The 16,997-nt window shown below is 43.3% G+C and overlaps 2 protein-coding genes across 3 annotated transcripts in view; one reads left to right on the forward strand and one right to left on the reverse strand.

The window, feature by feature from the left end:
* PAK5 (p21 (RAC1) activated kinase 5) overlaps window positions 1-16,997 on the forward strand; it is a 148,489-nt gene that overhangs the window by 28,650 nt on the left and 102,842 nt on the right. The window lies entirely within an intron of this gene.
* On the reverse strand, window positions 20-15,357 carry LOC137448556 (estradiol 17-beta-dehydrogenase 2-like). Its single transcript, XM_068153180.1, has 3 exons — window positions 14,928-15,357; window positions 3,593-3,712; window positions 20-1,723 (listed from the first exon to the last, which is right to left on the reverse strand). Exons 1-3 carry the CDS (start codon window positions 15,319-15,321, stop codon window positions 1,620-1,622), a joined length of 618 nt encoding a protein of 205 aa, XP_068009281.1. The 5' UTR covers window positions 15,322-15,357; the 3' UTR covers window positions 20-1,619.

Here is a 16,997-nt window from a genome sequence, read left to right on the forward strand (position 1 = left end):
ATGTGTCCCAAAGGTGGTTTGGAAAATATTTTGGCTAGGTTTGTAGGGTTTAACAGCAAGCCACTTTATTTAGGAATTTATTTATTTATTTATTTGAAAATTCTGCATCAGTGTTGAAACATTCACAATTATTTAAGGAATTCAAATCCCTTGTTCCCACTTGAAAGCAACCAGGCACTCAGATCCCTTAGTCAGCTTCAGCAGTCTGTAACATCAGTGTTAGTTTGATATAGCTAATTTGTGTTAAACACACTTTTAAATGCAGTTATATTATCATCTATCTCATGGTGGTATTGCCTGGCAGTCATAATTTTATGCTTGTACCAGTAGTTCTCTGTATCCCGATGGATTGGAAAGCTGTATACACAAATGTAAGCCATCCCCAAGTCCTCAGGCAAACAAAACTTCCACTGAAGTCTGCACAAGCTTTGCTCACAAAATGTCTCTGATTTCAGACCATGAATACTGCTGTGTATCAAGTAGGTGTCATTTTTTGAGCAAAGGTCACTGTGTGGGAAAAGCAATAACCTCGTAGCAGCCCACATGCATCCCCTGCAATAGTTTGGAGAAGAAAGTAATGGTTATCAGCTGAAATTGGACAAGGTTATGTGCAGGGAATGGGATTACAGACAGAGAGGGTTTACATCTCTGGGTCAAACTGCATTTCTGGCTGAAGGAAGCCTTTCCTGGGACATTCTGAAACACATGTGTGTTTGGTATTGTTCATATGAATGGTAACTTGCCAAATATAAAGACTAAAAGCTTGAGCTTTTCACTGAGGAATTTTCTACTTTAGCATATTCTCTTCCAGTGCTTTGATGTTCCAGAATTAAAATGGTTGGTTTCAGTCTGGCTTGGTTTTGAGCTGGTTTAATGTCTTATAGGAGCTATTCTGTAAGCTTTCTTTTTACTCTCCAGATCCAGCTCCTTGGGTGGGTGACACCTCTTATCATCAGTCAGACAGTTTTGAGTTGTGGCTTTAGATAGTGAAAACCAAGCCCTAGAATTTTTCTTCCCAGCAGAGTTCTTCCTTTGTTTCCCCTTTCTTCACACACTTGGGTTTTTTCCTCTGTGCATTTCCCAGTGTGTACAACTCACTGTACTGTACAACCCAACATTTCAGTGCCTTGGTGTTCTCTTCCTCACAGATTTGGAGACCTGTCTCATGATTCAGGAGAAACTTTCTGTCCTTATCTGCTGTTTTTCATTGTTACTGAAGCCAGTGACAGACCCTGCAAAAGGTTTTGTACCAGTATTTTTTAGGTATTTAATGTACATTTCTATGTATATGAACAAGTACTAGTGTTGACAGTTGTAGTTCTACAGCTGTTTAGGACAGTATAGGACAGCATTGACTAGTTAAGGGAACATAAGCCAGATTTGGTTTGATTTCACCCCTCAGGCAGCTGGTTACATGTGGCTGTGCCCCAGGATGGAATCCCCAGCAGTAGACTGGTGCAGAAAGGCAATGCCCTTCAGATGTCAAGAGTGCTGGACCCCTTCCTACTGGGTAGGTCATCCTTTCTTATCTCAGCAGAGGTGAGAGCTGCCATTGTAGAAGATGCTGGTTAGCTCTGTCAGGTGTGTGTAGCTAAGCTGTGAGCACACTGTCTCGCCTCTCAGTTTCTGGACTTCAGCAGAGGCACAAGTTGAAATAAGCTTCTTTTCCTCAGGAAAGTCAAGGCACAGTTCACTGGGCAAAAAAGGACTGCAACACAGAGAGCTGCAAAAAAAGAAAAGTAATACTATTTCATCCAGTAATTCAAAGAGAATTACAGCAAAAGAGAACATATTGAAATCTGTCAACAAACAAAACCTGCAAATCCAAGCAATGTGGGGGCACAGCTCCCCCATCCCACTCCTACCCCAGGCACCCTTCCCACTCTGGAGGAGGGCTTGGGTGGGGAAGGAGCCCACTCATGAGCTGAACAGAGTTCCCTCCACACTATGTGAATGAGCATGCCTCAAATGAGAACCAAGAAAGGGTAGCCAGCAGCAGGTGGTTAGCAGGGTGACCAGGAATGCTAAGTCACCTGAATGCTAGCTGGCTGAAAGTTGTGGAGAGCTTGTGATTCAGGGAGTTAGGTGACAGAGTTCTTGGTTATTTATCCATCTGCTATTGTAATATATTCCATATCTAATGAATATCACCTTGAAGAGGAGAATATACCCACTCTTGCTGCTCTTTTATGAAGGAGAGCTTAACTGCCTATTCTTACAGCTGGTTTTGTCATTCTTCCCTCTAGTAAGAAAGTGTCATGGGACTCTGCAGCCAGAGTCACCACCTCCCTGAGGCCAGAGCCTGCTTTCTGCATCAAAGCTCTCAACAAGCCTGAGGAGCACTGTCAAACAGTGGCAAGTCTTGCAGAGGAGACTTAGCATGCAACTAAATAATATTGTTTGTAAGGCAAACAAATGTAAATTAGTAACTCTAAATGAACATGACAACAAGCCTCTTTCAGTGAATGCTAAAGAAGCCATAGCTTCTGTCTGAAGAGCTAACCAGAAGGAGAATGGGAATAGAATAGAATAGAATAGAATAGAATAGAATAGAATAGAATAGAATAGAATAGAATAGAATAGAATAGAATAGAATAGAATAGACCAGGTTGGAAAAGACCTTCGAGATGATCAAGTCCAACCCATCACCCAACACCATCTAATCAACTAAACCATGGCACCAAACATCTCATCCAGTCTCTTCTTAAACACTTCCAGTGATGGTGACTCCACCACCTCCCTGGGCAGCTCATTCCAATGGCCAATCACTCTTTCTGTGAAGAATTTCTTCCTACCATCCAGCCTAAACCTCCCCTGGCACAGCTTGAGACTGTGTCCTCTTGTTCTGGTGCTGGTTGCCTGGGAAAAAGAGACCAACCCCACCTGGCTACAACCTCCCTTCAGGCAGTTGTAGACAGCAATAAGGCCTCCCCTGAGCCTCCTCTTCTCCAGGCTAAGCAACCCCAGCTCCCTCAGCCTCTCCTCATAGGGCTTGTGCTCCAAACCCCTCACCGTCTTGTTGCCCTTCTCTGGACACATTCCAGCAACTCAACATCTTTCCTAAACTGAGGGGCCCAGAACTGGACACAGTACTCAAGCTGTGGCTTAACCAGTACAGTGTACAGGGGCAGAATGACCTCCCTGCTTCTGCTGGCCAGATTGCTGCTATCTGATAAAGGCTCAGTGCTGCCAGCTACTGAATTGTGTTTTGCTGTTGATAACTGTGCAGTTCTACTTTTTCTGCACCAGCAGGAGGGAGCTCAGGTGATCCCTGGGACAGTGGCGGCTTTGTAGAGCTGATTCTGCACATGTTGGCTCAGTACTACCTAGGTAGTTTAAATGACAAGCTCAGCCTGGGAGCAAAGAGCTTTCCAGAATATTAGCCAACAACTTTGAAAACATTTTAAGCTGTCAGCCAGCCATGGTGAGGAGTGGCCATGAACAATGACTTTGGTTTTGAAGTTTTGAAAACCATGTTAAGAAAGAAACCTCCCTGGCTAAAACATTTTAAAGACATTTTCACCCCTGTCTAAACACTGTCTGGGAAATTATTTAGATTCAATTGTACTTGACTGCTATGAGATGTTCCTACCTGGAGTGTTGAAAACCTTCTTCCATTTACAAGAGGTTTTCCTTTTGGGTAACCTATATGCATCTGATTCCTCTTCTTCCCATATCAGGACTGATGGCTTCCTCATTAGCCCATACATGCCTGCCAAATTAACAGCATATGAACTATGTTAACTTGTAAAGCTCATTCTTGTATTGCAGTATGATGTTTCTCTGGAGACATAGCAAGCACAGATGAAATATTGCCACTAGAACTAGTTCCAATTGAAAACTTGAAGGTACTGAGCTCTGTAGCAGCAATCTGCACTGGGAAAGAGGCAAGACATAGTTTGCAAAGCTTACATTAGATACAGAACTGGTCAAAAGACTGCTATTCCTCCCTGCACCCACTGACATTTGCCTTTACATATTCCATGGGAATTTAAAATGTTTGGGGTTTTTTTTAAAATCAGTTGCTCAAATTTATTTTTATGAAACTCTTGGAAGTCTTTCAGTCAGTTCTACAAATAGGCCATACAGAATAACACAAGCCCTATGAGGAGAGGCTGAGGGAGCTGGGATTGTTTAGCCTGGAGAAGAGAAGGCTCAGGGGAGACCTCATTGCCCTCTACAACTACCTGAAAGGTGGTTGTAGCCGGGAGGGGGTTGGTCTCTTCTCCCAGGCAACCAGCACCAGAACAAGGGGACACAGTCTCAAGCTGTGCCAGGGGAGGTTTAGACTTGAGGTGAGGAGAAAGTTCTTCACCGAGCGAGTCATTCATCATTGGAACGGGTTGCCCAGGGAGGTGGTTGAGTCACCGTCCCTGAAGGCGTTCAAGAGGGGATTGGACGTGGCACTTGGTGCCATGGTCTAGTCATGGGGTCTGTGCTTATAGGTTGGACTTGATGATCCTCGGGGTCTCTTCCAACCTTAGTTATACTGTAACTAGGAGACAGCCCTGCTGTATGAACAGCCTGGTGCAGTGCAAAAGGCTCAGCAGCACGCCATGATGTCAGATTATTTGCAGAAGGTCAAATCAATTTTATGATTTGGCAAATGTTAGTCACTTACTTTTCTTACTGGAAAAGCCAGCAAAGTATTTTCCAATCAATACTCTTAAGGAAAAATTAAATGGCATTTATTAGAAACTATCACTGGCTGGGACTTGTTCTGTTCAAAGCACTTACTTGTTTCATAATTGCAATCCACTGCAGCCAAATACCATACAGGAATAATTCAGGTTTAAAAGTTTTCTACTTGGTAGGGCAAACGGATCAGAACTAGGGCCTCTTTGTGGTGTAGTGAATTATCTTAGACAGAGCAGTTTTATCTGTTTGCTTACTTAGCTTCAAAACAGCATGCCAAAGGGCTCTCACCTGTAACAATGCAGTGTCTGCTTAAGGGACCATATTTCCTTTAAACCTGGGTCAAGCTGACCAGGGAGATCATGGAGTCTCCTCTTCTGGAGACTTTCAAAATCCACCTGAATGTGTTCCTGGGTGACCTGCCCTAGGTGACCCTGCTTTGGCAGGAGGGTTGGCCTTGATGATCTCCAGATGTCCCTTCCAATCCCTACCATTCTATGATTCTAGGAAAGAAATTATTTGCCTTGCTTTAGAGAAAGAAATATGGAATGGGGTGTTAAGGACAGTATCCCCTTTGTGTTTCAGAAAGAGCCCAAGAAAAGCTCTGGGTTATTTTTTTCTGGCCAAGAATCATCCTTCTCTGGGCCATGTTGGCAGAGAGCTATAACAGAAGGCACCATGGGTAGTGCTTGGCTCCTCTTATCTGTCTGTTCACATCTGTAATGCTGACCTAGAGAAAAAGTGACTTGAACTGCAACTTTGATTCACATCGATCCTAGATGTGAACAGACCAAACTGTCTGTTCCATGGATTAACTCCTTATGTCATTCCCATATATCAGATATTTATCATATATAGCATTTGTCCTGTGTGATTAATCAAGTGTAGTGCCAGATGTATTGTAACTATGCTTGGGTAACCGTGGAATGTGGCACATCCCTCTGGAGTGGGCAGAAAGACTCTCCTTGTCCCCAGTCTTTTCTGCTTCAGCACTTTGCCTCTCCACGTCTCAGGAAACAGTAGTGAATATTAAACTTTCCTTTTACCTGCTCCTATGTTTTAGTTGCAGAGTTGATGCATTGACTTGTTTTGCACCAGACAGCATGATTCCACATGATTGACACAGACAGACATGGCCTGTGCCCTGGAGCTGGTGGCATGAATTAGAAAATCTGCTAGAGACATCTAAAAGAGATTCAAGGAGAAAATGCATGAGTGTAGCACTCCCTTTATCACCTCTCTTTGTGGTATCCAAAGATTTGAGGACCTTGCTTCTGTTGTATCTTGATATCATTATTTTTTAAGGCTGTAATTCAGTCTCATATATCTGCTTGTATTTTGCTTTCCTGAACTTCATATAAACATGACTCAAGTCTGCTTTTCTTGAATGGTTGGATACACAGGGCACCTTTATGGTTTGCTGCCTGGTAAATTAGTCAACAGTCTACATGTGGTTATTGAAACTGCTCCAGACCTTTCCATCACTGTGTTTACTTATTGGAAAACATGGTCTCCACAAAACTGAAGGCAGAATGGAAATTTGAATCTCTGATGAGGACTAAAAGCTCTCCCCATTCTGTGTGAGTTTTGAGCAAGAAAAGAGAGCAAATGCATTTTTAATATATACAAAGGTAGCCAGAGTGTGGTAGTTTTAGGCTATGCCTTTAAAATTTTTTCACAGCTCTTGAACAGAAAGTGATAGAATGTAAATAGATCACCATTGGGTGTAAAAAGGAAAGTAATGATAGTTCTAAACAATCCCATTGGAACGATAACAGACGTAAACTGTTTGTACAAAACAACCTTTCTATCTTCTTGCTTCTTCCCTCTGGGAGAGACTTACTTGCTTCTGCTTGACTTTGGCTGTGTTCTTTGTTTTGGTTGAGTATCCTAACAAAATAACTTTCTGTTCTTTTATCTTGTCCCTTTGTGTACAGGAGGGTAAAGAAGGAGAGAGGGAGGGAGAAGCTGTTGCAGCTCCCCTGGTCTTGGCCACGGGGGTGCTTGTGCTGTTTATCAATTGTAAATACCCTTAAATACTGTATATTTTGTACATATTCATTGTTTTTCATTGTAGATTGTAGTTTTGCTTGTAAATACAGCTTCATTTTCTTCCAACTGAGCTGGTCTGGCAAAATTTAATTTTGGGGGGGGTTGGAATGTTCAACCCACCATGCCAGAGGAAGGGAGTGGAAGGCAAGTAACCTGAAAGGAATTTTAGGTTGACTGGTGACATCTCAATTGATTTAATTATTACCACTTAAAATGGGAGTAGAAAAAATAAGTCTGTGATGGAGAACAGGCACTTGGGCTTTTACAGTAAAAGGGCTGTTCAAATACAGATAGATTTGCAGAGGCTTTTATATTTCAGAACAGCTCCAAGGGTCAAATGACTTGTGTGGGGTGTTTCCAACTTTTAGGACAAGGCAGAATGGAACTTAACATCTATCAGATTATTTGACCAAACCAGAGCAATGAATACTTAAGAATAATAAATGTAGTCTCAGAAACTAGGGAAAACCACCCAAGAACAGAAGGAAGGATCTATTTTCTGGACAATAACATCGTAAGAAATCATTTGACTAGCCACAACAAAGCATCAAATGTAAGAGTTTTGCACCACATGCATTTGTAATTCAATAGACCTGAAAAACTGGTTGACTTTCAAACCTCTGTCAGATTGTTGCCTGGTCTAAAATGGTGCAATTTTTGTGAAGAAAGTATTATTAAGCCAGCCTATCATGGGGTGAAATTCCTCTCTGTGCTGGGAATTTTTGAGAGCTTTGGTACCACAGGCTGTACATGCCAGACATTTCCTCCCAGAGCCTCCATGGGAAACCAGAGGAACAATTTATTGCCACAGTGAAGCTCCTGGGGCTGAGGTGAACTTGGGCCAGCCAGGACCTCTGTCCTGCAGCAAGGGAAACTCTTTAGAAGAGTTTGTTCCTGCCCACCTCTTCCTACCAAAAATGCCACAGCAATTGTTCAGTCATACCTGGGAGTTACATGATAGGTGTTGGGGAAACAGTTTGTCAGTTGGATAGGAATTTTCAAAAGAGTAGATTAAAGATAAATAAATAACCTACTCAGGAGTTCTGTAATAAAACAGATAATTTATTCATATGTATCAAGGAAGTGTTTAATTATCATACACAGACGTATCAAATTTTATGTATGTTCAGTCTTACTACATAATTTAGATTAGGTTTTAGAGCAAATTTCTTAGAACAGCTCAGAAGATTTCTGTCTCCAAACAGTGTTAGCATGGGAAGTCAGTGTTACAGAACACTTTTTTTTTCTTTTCACTTGGTTCCCTTTCCCTGTCTAAACTGCCCTCTGAAAAACTTCCCTTTGAAAAACTTCCCTGAAGGTTTGAGGTGAGGCATGAAGTATACAAAATACAAGTGCACCCATGCTCCAAATACCTGTTCTGACAAATTGCATTATTTTGAAGGGATAAAGAAATCTGTCGAACTCTTCAAACTGTAGTCTTGCTATTTTCCAAATCTGTCCAACTCTGCTCACTGAAAGGCAGTGTTTCTAAACTGGTACAAAGTTAAGCTCTAGTTTGAAACACTCTGAAATTGGTGTAAAGGTTATGTTGTATCTGTGGGTATTTCCAGTGGCTCACAGAATCAGAGGTTAGCTGGACATTATGCATGAGTGACAAATAAATAGTTCCCCAGATAGTTTTGGGTTTATTTTACCTTAATCCCTATTGCATGAAAATGTGCTGATTGTTTGTTTCAAGAATGACATGCCATAAATATAGATAAATATAGATAAATATAGATAAATATAGATAAATATAGATAAATATAGATAAATATAGATAAATATAGATATCTTCCTGGTGATCACTAAAAATACTCTTCAGTCTTGTGTGGTTTAATGATTGATGAAGCTTGGAAATGAAACTCATGTCTGGGATTTGTTGTAAGACAAACTTACACCATGGGAGTAAAATTCATATGAGCTACATGGGGACAGTGTGAGAAGGCTATTGCTTTAGGATGTTAAGAAAGGCTTCCAGCAGAATTTCGGAACCAGTGTAAGTATCCAACTTACACCTGGTTTGGTTTCTTTTTGAGGAATGATTCATTTCTGTTTGTGTTGTCTGCAAACATAAGATCTGGAAGAAAGCTATAAGTGGCGATAGCAGTATGTGGTTATTTCACCTCCCCCTCTTTCCATAATAATCTGTGTGGCTGATACTAGTGGTGAGCATGGCAACATGTCCTGAATGAATGCTAATAAAATAACCCACTTTTCAATATACAGCAGACCAATGTGCATTTTTAATTCTTGCTTAAAGAACTTGGATTTCAAACAGAAACCCTCCAGCCAACACCCAGCAGATAAAGCACTGAAATGCACAGTGCAGCCCTAGGTACTTTTCACGTTTTACAACCAGAGAAGTTGCTGTTCACAGCTCAGCTCCTGCTTTCCCTGCCTAATGTATTTCTGCACAGTTGGTTGCCTGCTTTGTTCTTTTGAAACCCTAATGAAGTTCTCTGGCCTGTTATATACAGGTCAGGCTAGCTGACCAAACTGATCCCTATCACAATTAAAAACCACGATCACACAGAGTCCAAGATCTGAAGTGCCAGCCCCTCCCAGCTTGCAGCCTTCCCCTCCATCTGGCAACAGCAGGCAAGTGTCAGCAGCAGCAGTGTTATGTGGGGGATGGAAATTTGAACCCGAACAGGCTTTGCCCGCTGGTGATGAGCAAAGACAGGAATGGAGGAGAAGTGTTGTGTAACTCCTTAATTGTGCAGGCTTGTGTGTACATCCAGGCTTTTGGCAGAAAGGTTGTCTGTTGAAACAAGACAATTACAAAAGTGCTTCAAGGAAGTGAAAACTGGCCTCCCATTAAATGTCCAGAAAAAGATCACATCAACTAGAGATGATGCATAGATTCTTATTTTGAACAAAAGCTTTGAATGGGAAGCCTCTCTTCATCCTGAACTAACTCCTCCCAATCTATGGTTCCAGAACAAGATTGGTTTTCCCTCTCTCGGCTATTTCACAGCCCTGATGGCTGCTGTATCAAAGTGCTTCTCTAGTTTTGATAAATCCCCAGGAGGTAAGAAGGCAATATAGTTGCAAGCCACTTTTTGAAAGACTTCTGGATAACCCATATTAAAGGCACAAAAGTATAGCTACAAAAATTAATCATTTGACTCATAAGTCCAAGCATGGTTATTTGCAGCCTGCAGAATGGCCTGATTTATCCAAGGTGGCTGGCAGTTGTTGGGCTGAGTGAAGTTAAATAATGCAGTACTCTTTAAAATTGCATGAGTGTATGATTTTGTTTGCTTTATTCATTCATAATTCCTACTCCCTTGTAGTTTATTGCAGTCAATGATTATTGCATCTGTTCAATCCATCTCTGAAGTGAGTGGAAATGGCAGGTAGTTGTTTCTCTTCTTTGCTCTTATCACACACAAAGCAATACTACAGCTGAAGAATGCTAAACTTTCCCTCTGTGGTGAGTTTAGCAATGACTGCATGGCCTAGGCTTTTATCTTAAGGTAAGCATAGCATGGAAAAGTGAGTGAGGAAGGGTTACCTTCTAATAAAATAACTTGACTGACCACACTGACATCCTTAAGAAGCAGAAGAATGTCTGCAGTATGTCTACTGCACAAGGGTGTGGTTCAAATGTCTTCCTCCTGTTCAGGCCAAACATAGGCTCTTGCTTTCTGGATCTCTGTCACAAGAGTGCTATGGACTAAAACTGTATGACTAACCAAAGCAGATGGATGTAGAAGGAGAGGTACAAGGCAAGTAACTGGATTGCATTTACCATAGCTACCTGCTGCAGAACAACTGCAAAACCAGCCTGACCTTTAGAAGAGGTGGAGACTGTCCAAGAAGCCATGGTGCTGCTAAAAGTCTTGTTGTACTTCAGCTCTCTGTATAGTGCCAGCATCTCAATCTTGAGCAAGAAGCTGAATCTGTGGACACCCTTCCTTGCCCAGGATTAGCTGTACTTGTCACAGTTGGTGTGACTGCCCTCACAGCTCTACTCAAAGAAGAGATTGCATGAGTGCCTCAGGATGAGCAGAAGAAAGTAATCATCTGGATTAAAGTGATCGAATGACCCAGGTGAACTTGCCTGAACTTAGAAAGAAGCTATGAGAGTCACCCCACCAGCTGCATCATGGCATGGCCAACGATGACAGCCTTTTGTTTCCCACTGTTCTAGACATCAGCATGGGAACTTTCTCCAGGCACTTTGGAGTTCCCAGAGCAAGGTTCAAGAACAAGTTCTTCCCACTGGTTTGAAACACCATAGTGATGTGCAGGATGAGGAATTCTTTCAGACAGGAGACCTAATATTATTTGGGAATTAACATTATTAATTTGCATCAGTTATTTCTCTACTTGTGAAAAAGGTATTATCCTTCCTGTTTAACAGATAAGGACAGAGGGAAGCTGATAAAGTACCAAAAAATCCAGCAGTGGTCATATCTTAGCTGAGTTTTGGGTATAAGAAATTAAATTCTGACCCTGACAAAAATCAGCAGGAATCTTGCAAGCAACTTCAACATGGCAGAGATCTGAATGAGCAGAGGGAGGCTGTGCTGTACAGCCAGAGGCACTGCTCACTGATTATCTTCCCTGCAGAAAACTGAGGCAGCCCAGACTAATGGAAGAACAAGGAAAGAGAATGCAGGTAGAAACAACTGGAATGAATGATGAGTAGTAGCAGAGTATGAAACATGGCAAGGAGTCAGAAAGAAAGAACGCAGAAAAACATGACAGGGTAGTGGGAAACCAACTTTGGCCCCTGGAATAAGGGTAGGATGGCAGGGTAGTAGGTCTCCCAAAAGTGCTCTGCTGTCATGGCTGCTCTATGCACTTCAGTACTGCTCTACAGACCCACGGATGTGATAAAGTTTGGCCAAGCTCAGTATGGAATACAGAAAGACCTGAGGGACACTAAAGACATCAGAAGGAGAAAACAGAATCTCTCAAGACACTAGAAGTGTTTTGGATGCAGCTAAAGAAAAGAAAAAAAAACAAACAAACAAGAAAAGCCCCAGCTTGAATGCTTGCATAATCTTCTAACCCGTGAGAAAGGCTGAGAGTACATGCAAAACACTGGTTTCTCTGCTCTGTCTTGTCCAGGGAGCTGACCTCTGTGCAGGTGGGCAGGGTGAGGTCACCTGTCAGCCTTGTGGGGCTTGCTCTTATTGTCAAAACCAGAGGCAGCCTGTCTTTGGGCATGATGCAGAAAATACTCTTTTTACTTAGCCTCATGAGTGTTGTCTTGCATATGTGATTAGGTGAACTTCAAGGTACTACATCAGTGGAGTCTACAGCAGTTAATCAAAGTGCTCTGGTTGTTTGAACTCTTCTTGAGTCAGGTCACGTTCCTGTCTGTTGGGTCTTGCCTATCTTCACATTTTCCCCTCCTTACACTGCTCCACCCTCCCTACAGTCAATCCTGAAAATCATGGAGCAATTGTTGGCATTTCCAGGCAGTGTGCCCAAAGAGCAACGGAGCACAGCAATTTCTCAAGCAGCTCAATCCAAGAGGACTCAGACACAATGCCAACATCTCTTGCAGTATTTGATATTACAAGCTCAGCCACTGTGGGGAAGCAAGTAAGACTCCTCTCTCCTTTCCCTCCCTATCTCTTTGACCTCCTGGTCACATAGAAAGTTTAAACATCTGACCTAAAGGCACCAAAAGCTAAAAGTCAGAAAACCCCAAAACTCTTTATGAAGCATGTTATCAGAAAACATACCGTGGATTTGGAAGGGGGCTGACTGTATCTTTGTGTTACAATCTCTTTAGATTTAATAGAACTTTCTTTAGTTTTACTGCCACCACAAAATAAAGCTGTTCTCCTACCTGAAAATTTGGTTCTCTGGGCCCAGAGTAGAATAAAAATACAGACAGTTTTACTTGTCATAGGTCTTTTCATTCTAGAAAACATGACCTGGGGATTGTATTACCTCAAAAGGCACCTAGGATGCATTTCAAAAGCTGTGTTTATATCAAACAAGTGTCTTTTTAATTACACTAGCAAAGACATAATGGTAAAAACTTCCCATGGACAATTTGTTTTAAAAAATAAATCATAAAATCAAGCCCAGAAGTTCCTTTCTCTGGGAACAAAAATTGCATACATTTAGAGGGTACTTTTAAATGGAGAAAGTTGTATAATGCTTCTGCCATGGCTTGACCCTACAGCACAAACTCTCTCCTCCTCTCATTGTCCAGATCCCACGGACCAAGCCATATGTTGAATGTCAGGACCCACCAATGTAGTCTTTTGATTTGGTGTAAATTGTTTTACTGTCAGTCAGATGGTGGCATGTGTTCATGTCCACCCAGCCATGCCAGAAATATTGCAGCAAATCTTGAAGAATAAATACCAGCACTCAACTGAAACAGTTAACAAGTAAATCTGAGAAAACTATGAGGTTTCTTTTAGTTCTGTTTCTTTCCCCCCCATCCTGACACAGTTCTTTGATCTACCATGCAACTGGGTCAGTGCTTGGGAAACACATTTTAACATCTGCATCTGTGATGTGAATACTATGCAGGAGATCTCAGTGTAAAACCTCACAGATCCTGCAGCAGAGTAGCCTGTCAAAAAAAAAACCCAAACCACCAAATCCAAGCAGACCTGCAAAAGCCCTCACCTAGCACAGTGATCAAAGTATTCAAAAGCAAGAAAGACAGATATGACTGGGCCAGATTAAAACACCACAGGCCCATAAAACTTGCCAGCTCCCATGGAGCTTTACTGGTTAAGAAAGTTGCTGTTGTGCATTTCCAGGGCAGGAGCATGCTGATGCTCAGATCTGTGAGCTTCCAGGCCTTGTCTATGCAGGCAACTTTTACCAGAGTAATTTTACTAGTGGAAATTTGCCTAAATGCTCATACAGGCAGCTGAGTGTTTGGTCTGAAATCCTCTGTCAGTGTACAGGGCACCTGTTCCAGGAGCCTGCAGGCTGCTAGTGATGAGGAGATGAGCCCTAGGCCTGACCACAGGCACTCCTGGTCTGCTGAATGCTTCTGAGGAGAAAAGCAGTGTGAGATAACCTGTGCCATTGGATAGCTGCAGCTAGCAGCAGGTATTTGCTGCAGCTCCCTTCTGACTTTCTGAAGAGTGTCTGCAGTAGAGAAGGCTTCCTGGTATGTGTTCTGACTTCCAAAATGCCCTTCCTCTGCATAGCCTGGGAGCACAAAGAAAACTTTCAGTGCTGGGCAGCAATGACAAGGGTCTCATTTTTTGACATGATGAGGTATGGATGTTCTCAGAGATCTCGGTTCATCATAAGAGGCCATCTTAGGGACACCTCAAAGGGAGCTTCAGAGAAACCACAGGGGGAAGAGTAAGGAGGAGAGGGATGGTGGAGCTGGAGAAAGGAGGAGACAGTACAGGGAAGTAGTGAAAAAGCTTTGCTGCTCGGATGTACCTTAGGTAGTTTCCCAATGGAGGAAATGCTTGGCCTCTTTTCTTGTAACCTTCTAGCCCTGTGGGCCCTGAGATTACAGCCCTGATGGCTGAGGCAGAATCTTCCATCACTCCCAAGAGGTGTAAAATTATGGCTGTGAGGACAGAGACTTCGGGATATCAGAGTTAATTCAGCCAGGATGTAAGCCAGCCTGCCCACTGGTGCTTGCACCTAGAAAGAACTGGAGAGTCTCCCCAGCAGAAGTGCTTACAGCCATCCCCTCAGTAGGGCACTTGCCTCATGCTATCCCAGGTGTGCTCTGCAGGTTGCTTTCAGTTCCATATTCCTGCAGAGATGACAGCAGTGTGGTTCAGAGAGACAGTCCCAACCTTCCAGTCAAAACTCTGCCCTGACTGTCCCTTATGAATGTCACAGCAGGCAAGAAGCCAGGAGGGACCTCAGGTTTTTTAATCTAGAAGAGGTTAAAAATCAGACACATTTCCTTCATGTCAGGTCACTGCCCAGTTCTCTGCTCCCACTTCTTCATCCTTGTGGTTTTTTTCCCCAGGGTGAGTCCAACCCTCTGTGTTTTGCTGGGACCTTCTTCCCCCTTGTTCCTCGGCCTACCATGCCCTCCTGCAGAGATTGGGGTCTACTGAGGCCTTTCACAGCCACAACAGCAGGCTCTTTCCCCTGGAAAAAGCAACATTTTTGTTTTGCACAACAAAATGTAATGCAGTTATTGTTATAACCCACCTCTTAAAGCACTCTTGCTTCCCTCCTTTGCCAACGAACCACAGCCATCTCACAATCCTGTGCATTTTGAGTTCTGCTGTATGCACAAACCACAAGTTTGTCCTAAAAATTACCTTTTAGGGATAAGTGGCTTTCTATGAAGGTTTTCATTGTCTTCTGATACTCATCTTCACTCATGCGGAGCTGGGCTACCTCCATACTTGAAGAACACTCTTCTTCTGTAGTTGTGCCCTCCGCTCGAGGAGGCCAGTGTGCAGCAGACACCCTGAAACCTGCTTTATCCAGGTTCCTTGCAAGCATCCTCCCAATGGAGCTGTTGGACACGAGAATTACAATCGCTCTCCCTTTGACATCAGTATTCCTCTCCACAATGCTGAAGGAGAAGATTATAATGAAGCAGATCAAAAATGCAATGGAAACACATACAAAGGCATAAAGGAGGCAGAAAAGGGTCATTGCAAGGAATAAGTCTATGGCTGGCAAGAAGTGCTGCAAGAAGAAAATCATCCTAAGGATTAGCCGGTGCCTTCTTGCTCACGAGAAGCTGAGAACTCTGCTAGGAGGTCCTGCGTGTGACCGCGACGTTATAAAGCCAGGCAGTGTTGCGAAACGTGGAGGCAAGTCAGAGCCCTGCAGGAAGGATGAATCACTTTCTGGGACAGAGCAACAATGGAGATTTTCAAACCATGTAGGTTTACAGTAGAGAGCAGTGCTGTGTTTGTCTTGGCTTTGCTGTGCACTTGGATGCTCTGCTAAGGCTGAAGTAGACGGATTTGTTTTGTCATGTGCCATCTCCAGGGCTACTGCTGCATACAGGTTACTGAAGCAGCCATTTGTATGGGATTTCTTGAAGTGGCGTGTGTGTGGCTTCAGGAAGCCACAGGGTAGAAATAGTCCCCATATCTGCTAGACCTGCTATCTTTCTTAAATTCATAACTGCCACTACCACTACAAAGGAGGCAGATTCAGTAAAGTCTGGGAAAGGACCCAAAGGGCACAGAACTAGCAACCCAGGCCCATGCAACCAGCTTTTGTTCTGCCCTAAAATGTGCCACACTGGGAGCATTGTGCTGCCTGGCTGTAAGGACTGTGTCAATCCAGGAAGAGTTTGTTCACATCAGATATGAGAGAAACAAATTGGGTGCTGGAGCAAAGGGTGTTTTTGGTTGAGGACAGAGATTTTAGGGAGAGTCCCACTGTTTCTTAGGCCAGCAGAGTGGCAGGCAGTGCAGTGCCAGGGGAAATGAGTGCATATATCCCCCACCACAGCAATGCTCTTTGCACATGGAGCTCAGCAGGGCTCCACGCTACAACTGTAGCCTCTGCGGAACCAGGAAGAGCTCAGCAGAATTGGGAATAAGACTGGCAAGAGTGAATGCTGCAGCTTCGTGGCTTAGCTAACCTCTAGCGGTGGCTCAGGAAGGAAACTCCCGTGTAAGCTCACAGCTGCCAGCTCTCTTACTGCTTTCTTTGCAGCAGCCATTGAGGCTGAAGGGAAGATCTTACCCTTCTTAGAGTGGAGGTGCTACTGATCACCATCAAAACCTCCATGTCAGAATCTGCTGTTTAAATAGCATTATCCTCAGTTGTTTGGGGCTTTTCCCTTTTTAGTGTGGAGCAATGTGAAAGGTCTGAGTCCCCCTCCTGAGAAGGTGTGTACTGCCAGGTGTGTTATATTGCAGGTGGGTGTTGTGTTTGTTCCCCACTCTAACTGGAAAGATACTGGGAGTGTGGGATGGGCTGTCAGCACGACCCACACAAGTTTTACTGGTCCTTCTTGTTCATCTTTCGTGTGAATGTGCAGGCCCCATCTCACAGATTTGTAGCTATCGCAACAATCTAGCTCTGGGTGCTTTTGGGATGGAGTTGCTGTTAGCTGCACCCCAAAACCACCCTGCACACCCCACCCAGCATGTGTACAAACATGCAGAGCTTCATTTGAAGTGGACAAAGGGATGCAAGCGTACAGTTTGCCTTCAGGTGACTTGTAAGCAATGAGAGGCAAGAGGGTTCTCTCTGTAGGGAGGCTCATCTGATTCATTAAGTGTTTTTATAAATCAAGCCCTTCCTGCCAGAAATCTGGCCAAGACATGGCCTGCAATCAGTCTGTGACAGAGGAGGACAACTTGCTCATCTTATTTAGCAGAAAGTGGGTGCCATCACTGTTCCTGGTACAGAAACTG

This window comes from Melanerpes formicivorus, unplaced genomic scaffold (genome assembly GCF_026170545.1).
Source record: "Melanerpes formicivorus ecotype bairdi unplaced genomic scaffold, bMelFor1.0.p_v2 SCAF_25, whole genome shotgun sequence".
In the NCBI taxonomy this organism is placed as follows: Eukaryota; Metazoa; Chordata; class Aves; order Piciformes; family Picidae; genus Melanerpes; species Melanerpes formicivorus.

Bases quoted from the DNA above. Each gene is read 5' to 3' on its own strand.
- LOC137448556 (XM_068153180.1), bottom strand. From the start codon at position 15,321: ATGATTTTCTTCTTGCAGCACTTCTTGCCAGCCATAGACTTATTCCTT. The intron at 3,713-14,927 runs GTAATTTTTAGG...TTAATTTGGCAG, and splicing joins AAGCCACTTATCCCTAAAAG to GCATGTATGGGCTAATGAGG. The intron at 1,724-3,592 runs GTAGGAACATCT...CTTTTTTTGCAG, and splicing joins GAAGGTTTTCAACACTCCAG to CTCTCTGTGTTGCAGTCCTT.